The 7,059-nt window shown below is 41.9% G+C and overlaps 1 protein-coding gene across 1 annotated transcript; it reads left to right on the top strand.

Annotated features, from left to right (window-relative positions):
- The first annotated feature begins 347 nt into the window (after positions 1–347).
- Positions 348–3,705, top strand: LOC144822049 (uncharacterized). The gene has a single exon (XM_078679117.1). It carries the CDS (start codon positions 838–840, stop codon positions 2,161–2,163), a length of 1,326 nt encoding a protein of 441 aa, XP_078535243.1. The 5' UTR covers positions 348–837; the 3' UTR covers positions 2,164–3,705.
- Positions 3,706–7,059: the final 3,354 nt, after the last annotated feature.

The following is a 7,059-nucleotide window of genomic DNA, read 5'->3' on the forward strand; positions in this document are numbered from 1 at the left end:
AGGAAAGTTCTAGTTTTATGCCAAGTTTGATGATGTTTTTTCTGTAGCAGAGTAAAGCTCATATGGGAGTTGTAATGAGAAAATGTGCTTTTTTGTGAGGCCCCTTGTTCTTATGTCCACCCCAGTACCAACCCCGCATCTCCATTGTCAAATGTATATTCTTGCTAATTTTCTAGGACTTTATAGCAGATCTTGTTTAACAGCTAAAGAAAGTTTGATAACTAATGATTTTTTTTCCAGTAGTAGCCAAGACTGTAAGTTGTTTTTTTATCCCTTCTTCTGCCACTGCGCAACCACTTGTATCTAAATACTAAATGACTGATTTTTCATCTCTTTCCATCCAACAGATTGGACCCATGAATATTTCTACCAATGGTGAATTATGAAGCAAACCTATCGGACATCTACGGGAACAAGTAAGGACAACACATTCAGCTGTGAGAAGGAGAAGACTCTGTTGACATCAAAACATTTCCATTCGAGGAGGAGACCACAGCTGGAAGCAAGGAAAAACAATATAGTGGCTATAGGAGTCGGAGTACAGCATCCCTTGGACTTGTGAAAGACCTACACAATACAAACAAGGCAATAACGGGGATGGGGCTCATGCAGTATGAGAAGTTGCCCAACACCAATCTTGGTCCCAAGATCTGTAGAAAGTGGTAATTTCTAAAAATATTCATAACCCTATGCCTGGCCACATTTACAACGCATAATAATAGCCTTGCATGCACTGGCTCTGCAGCAAATTCCTTCATCGCTCACATGACATAGGTTTGGTAAGAATTTGAGTGACTATTAACCAATAATGTTAAGTTACTGAAAGCACATCATAAAATGGCAGGCACGTGCAGCGAATGGGAAAATGTTTTCAGAGTTTCACCAACCTTGATGGTCCATCAGCAAACAGAGCCCTGGGATGTATACAAAGACATACTTGACCACAAGGTTCTACTTCCAAAAGAAAAGCCATATGCCTGTAGTGAATGCGGCAAGAGATTTGGGTGTCCATCAAATCTAAAACGCCACCAGGACACACATACCGGAGAAAAACCTTACAGTTGCAGTGATTGTGGGAAGAGATTTAATCAACCATCGTATCTGAAGGCACACCAGCGAAGACACACAGAAGACAAGCCCCATATATGCAATGAATGTAATAAGGCATTTAGGTCTTTATCACATCTTAAAGTTCATCAGCGAGTACATACTGGAGAAAAGCGTTACGTATGCGGCGAATGTGGAAAGGGCTTTAGTCGGTCTTCAAGCCTATTGCACCATCAGCGAGTACATAGTGGAGAAGAACTTTACTGGTGCTTTAAGTGTGGGCTAGGTTTCAGTGACTCGATAACACTGAAGTTCCATCGACAAACACATGCACAAGAAAATAAATATAGGTGCGGTGAGTGTGAGAAGACCTTTGATCTTCCTTCAAAATTGAGACTGCATCAGTATATACACACAGGAGAAAAACCATACCGATGCAGTGAATGTGGGAAGAGCTTCAGTCAGCCATCCTATCTGAAGGCCCACCAGAGAACACACACCGAAGAAAAAACCCACATCTGCAGTGAGTGTAAGAAGGCGTTCGGATGCTTATCACATCTTAAAGCTCATCAGCGTGTACACACAGGAGAAAAGCGATACATATGCAACGAATGTGGGAAGAGCTTTAGTCGATCTTCAAGCCTATTACATCATCAGCGAATACATAGGGGAGAAAAGATGTACAGGTGCTTTAAGTGTGGTATAAGTTTCAGTGACTCAACAATCCTAAAATACCATCGACAAGAACATGCTCGTGAAAAAAAATACAGGTGCAGTGAGTGTGGGAAGAGCTTTGATCAATCTTCAAAATTGAGGACACATCAGTTTATACACACAGGAGAAAAACCATACGTGTGCAGTGAATGTGGGAAGAGCTTTAAAGTCCCAGCCTATCTGAGTGCACATCAGCGTATACACACAGAGGAAAGACCGTATAGATGCAGCGAATGTGGGAAGGGCTTTAAACTGCCATCCAGTCTTGGGGTGCATCAGAGAATACACACTGGGGAAAAACCATACAGGTGCAGTGAGTGTGGCAAGGGTTTTAAACGAGTAGCCAGTCTAAATGTGCACCGCCGACTACACAGAAGGGAAACAACTAGACCAGTACAGTGATTGTGGTTGCTGTAATCAATCTTCATAGCTACATCGGCACCAACAGCCTCATTCGCATTAGGTCATCTCAGTACCAGACCAACCTCAGGACGTAGAACCAGCCAGTTATTTAAGAAACGCAAGATGTTCCACTAAAATGGAGTAGTGTAACCCATCTGATGAAAGATTGTTATTGATAAACCAGTATGTTATACTAACAGAGGCTCATAAGTTTCTATAATTATCAATTTCAGCCAATTGCTCTGTCATGTGAAGGGAAAGCCCAAGTTAATAACATAAGCAAATAAGGAAAAAAAATCACAATGATGTAGCAGAACCAGAACAGCACAGGAAAATTAAGATGCTAATACTGACAAATGTTGGCACCCAGGTGATAAAAGAGTAAATCCACGTTTTGCCATTATGGTAAATAGTTCGGTGTAAAAGCCAATGATTGTTATTTTGATTGCATATTCCTTCCCAGTGCTTCATTGGAGCCAAAGGAAAAGAGCCATATTAACTTTATGGGATGACACAAACTTAGTTCACAGTATTACCATGCACCCAAGAGGACCAACACATTTTTTTTACTGAGTTTTATGTAGCGCAAACTTTACCCGAAGGTATTGGGTATCAGAGCGCTCTTCATGAGCAACAGTTGCGTTACATGAGGACACATTCATTTTTGTTAGGCACCGGGAGATTAAGTGATTTGCCCAGAATCACAGGATGTTGCAAGTCCTAGCTGAGACCCGAACCTGGTTCCTCAGATTCGATGTCTATCGCCCTAGACATTAGGCCACCTCCTCTCCCCTAATTGACACAGCTATCACGGGTGAGGCAGGAAGTCAAGGACCAGGACCCCTCTGGGACTGGGGTCGAGCTGGAGGTTGCAATGCCTTTCAGCTTCCCCTCCAAAACACAACCATAGCCAAAAGCCCAGCATCCAGCACACTCCCTGCATTGGATGTGGTATGTCCTTCGACAACCCCTCCCCTCCTTTGCGCCTCCCACAGATAATCCTCTTTGACGCCTCCCTTGGATGAACCTCTTGCAGACCCACAACCGCAGACACATAGTCTGCAAATCAAAGAGCCAAGTGTTTGAGTAATGTACTGTTGCAGGCAAAATAAAAACTGCATTACATTTCATTGAAAAGTATATGCAGTAATAATTTGCATCGCTTGTGCATTAAAAAAAAATAGGTAGCCAAGTATGGTCACCTTCGGCATGATATGAGTAGGGAACATTTGATTTAATATACATTTGAGAGATTGTGGAGTATTATTTAAACATATTATGACTTTGGAAAGAAGTTCATTATTGTTAAGGCCTGTCTTAATGTAGTTTTATATATAGTAATTATATGGTGCCAATGTAGCCTGAAGGTAGCAAAGTGCTCTACGGGGAGGCATAAGCAAAGATAAAGTCAGTGAGTAAGTGGAGAGGTACCTGGGTTCTGAGTGTAGAGGTGGACTGTTACTTCGTTGTGATTAGTGCTCTTCGAAAAGGTATGTCTTCTGTTAATTCCTAAATTGTAGCAGGGTAGGGGCGGTTCTGAGGGATGCAAGAAGGTTGTTCCTGATCCTGTGCTTAAATAGAGAAGTGTAACGATATCCTGGCTGCCAATGTGCTCAGAGTCACAGGGTGCGGTGAACGTGTCCGCAAGATAGACAGGGTGCCGATTGTTCTGGGTTGTCGATGGTGCAGTTGGTATTGTACATGGTGCAAGTTGACAAGGCTAGCGAGTGGAGTTCCATCAGGGTTGAGGTTTTGTACTCCTATTTCTTCATGTCCTTCTGAAGCCTGTTGTGGCATCCAGGATGCTTTTAAAGGGAGAAGTGTGGAATCTGAGCGGTATGGATCAGAGCTTGAAAAGCAATTCCGGAGCCACTTTCTGTGACAAGCGGTTTCAATTTGTTTTGCTGGTACTCGGCTGTCTTGGTTTTCTTTGAGATTGAGGCTACTGTCAGGGTAAATCCAAATGAAATGGCATTGAGTGAAAGTTGGGCTTCAAAGTCCAGGAAGGTTAATGTCATTGTGTCAGGCTTGCAGTATAATGTATCTTTAATTTCAGAGCTAAGAAATATTAACACTACATTTGAAAGGGATATAGAGGAACCCAGGAGAAGGCCATCTTTGGTGCAGTGTGAGTACACAGATTAGTACCACCAAACAATGCGCCCAGCCCACCTCACAGTATCACTGATTTGCAGATAGAGTGAGACCAGGGTTTGAATCCTTCACAGTTTCCCTAATCTTGGCGGGCTCATCCATCCTTTGAGCTCTCCTGCTGTACATGATTGATATTTACTGCGGTGGACGGGTGCGTGGCAGTGATGGTCACAACAGGAGATGTGAAAGGAGGCACACGCTGTGGGGCTCCTGGCTTTTGTGACCACCTGTGTCTCCCATGAGCTTTATTAGTACAATCTGCACTCATGACCAGAATAATCTAACAGCTTCACTGTGTCAGTAGTTCTTTATTCCATCCATTAAAGTCTTGATTCCTTTTTTATTGGCCCTCCCGTTTGCGACAGGCCTTTAATGCTGGGGCGGAGGTTTAATGGCTATTATGAGCCGTCCGCAGCAGGTTAAAAGACTGTAACAGATGCATCCTGGAGAGATACAACTCTGTTTGTACTCAAATAATGTATTGATGAAAAGCAATAAATAGAACCAGACTTTGTAGTATTGTAAAATGGCTAATAAAAATATAAAACCTTTTTAATGTGGTATGATAGACACCATTAAAATATTTATTGGGTTGATATCCTTGTAGTTTTAACCCATCATAAGCCCTATTGACAGCCCCACAACAGCTACAGAAGAAGTGCATTAATCACAGTAGTTAAGTGGTACAAATAAGTTGTTCTGAACAATTCAGACTATTATTCTAAGGTTAGTATGTTCTTTACTCAGAATGGGATTTTAATACCCCACACCAGCTAGAATGGAGGGTATAATTTCATTTAACAACTGCATATCTGTAAAAAAAATGAACTTGCTAGTTGCCAAGTAATGTATTAGTAGCAGCGATCCTGAGAACTGCAATAGCAGAGGATCTGTAGTTAGTGGCAGCGATCCTGAGATCTGGGATACTTGAGGATCTGTCATAAGTGTTGCATCGATACTAAGAATTTGATAGGAAGAGGATCTGTAAGAAGTGTGGCATACCTTCAGTTGCAGACCTAAAGCCTCATTCATGGATTTTATGTAAAATATGTTGGATAGGGAAAAAGGAGTTGATGTTGCCGGGTGAAACGTTATTTGAAACTTGTTTTATTGAAAAACTGTCAGAGACATTTGCTTTTGGAAAATTATGACTGAAAATCTATGCTGGCCGCAAATGACTGTTACAGGACATCATAGTTAATTTGGGAAATTAGGATTAAGAGAGCGGTATCAGTGGCACACTTCCTGTAGAATTGTTTGCTAGGTAAACTGATAATCAGGCATTTTTGCATCAGTGAGCATTACAGGTGAGTTTACCCAGAGGAGCAAAAATGAACTAAACTATTGTAAAATATGTGTTGAATATGAATTCTTTCTGTGGACCGAGCAGTATTAATAAAGTTTTATTTAAAATCTCTGTACAATAAAGTAAATAGAAAATAATGTTGTGCAAATTCAAAATGCAAAGTTTTGATTTTGCTAATGTATCTGAGAAAATCAAGTGGGATCCTTTTTCAGATCCAGCAGTGATTGGGGCAACGTTGTAGAACTGGTGCGGTGCAGTCAAATTGCGACAAACACAATCATTAAATCTTTTGTCCTTTAATATCAAAATGCTTAAAAATCTGATCCTATGAAATAACACAGAAATGTATAATTTGCTGCATTTTGCACCAACTACTGTAGGTTTCAGGTCTGTGCTTCCTTGTGGTGCAGAAAGGACAATCCGAATGGATGGAAACTTTAGCATCCTGTCCTAAAATCTCTACTGAATGGTGGTTTTGGGGACTCTGCACATTTTCCCAGTCACACCGGGTGGCATCCTTAGTAGAAGGCATGTGTTTGTTCTGGATATTTCATCTGTTGTGCCCCAGGGGAGAAATCAGCCTCAGGATGCAGCAGACATATTTACTTTATTGTTTTTAGATGGACACTCTTGGCGAAGCTCTAGGAGTTTGCTGTGTAGCACTTTGAGCTGTGAAATGTTGTGCTCATGGACACTTTATCCATAAAGATTTCGCCTGAAGAGGATGTTCCGGCCATCTACACCTCCTCTCTCATCTTCATCGTCCTGCAGTTGTATCAAGCCCAAACCATGGATTAGAACTTCCCATGGACAGTCCACACAAAACTGCACTTTTCCAGAGTGGAGCGTCCACATGGCGACATTGACTGGTCCTTTCGACATACGCTGCAGTGCTCATACTGGGTGTCGTGGGAGACGTTTCAGAGACTGTTGAATCCTCTGAAGATGTGCAAAGGACTCCTCAAGCAGACAAAGGGCTTATGAGCCCGAGCACCATTTAGATGGCAAAATAATGACAGAAAGCCTGAAATCATTCCTCTGGGAGGATAGCCCAGACTCTGAGAGAAAAGGATGAACTGGTTATTTATGTACATTGGTGTTACAAGTTGATATGCTATAGACTGACAGCACTTTTCCATTATTTATGGGTTTTTCATTTCATAAATATACAAAACAGAGGTAAACATGAGGGTGATTCCCACCACTTGGGGGGTTGGGGGGTTGGTGTCTGTGTATTTCGAGTAGATATTTGACCCTGGAGAAGAGGTGCTGAGCGTGAAATTGTGGCTGTTGCTTTTGATGCTGAGACCATTGTTTTTACATAAATAGAATTGTTGACTATCCCGCATCCCTCTGCTCTCTCGTCTTTTATCCTTGCCATCTTCAACGATGCTCTCTCTGCACCTCCCCCCCTGGTCTTCATCTACCACATGCCC

Source organism: Lissotriton helveticus, chromosome 3_1, assembly GCF_964261635.1.
Source record: "Lissotriton helveticus chromosome 3_1, aLisHel1.1, whole genome shotgun sequence".
NCBI classification, from domain to species: Eukaryota; Metazoa; Chordata; class Amphibia; order Caudata; family Salamandridae; genus Lissotriton; species Lissotriton helveticus.

Excerpts from the sequence above, each read along its gene's own strand:
- LOC144822049 (XM_078679117.1), top strand. The coding sequence starts at position 838 with ATGGCAGGCACGTGCAGCGAATGGGAAAATGTTTTCAGAGTTTCACCA.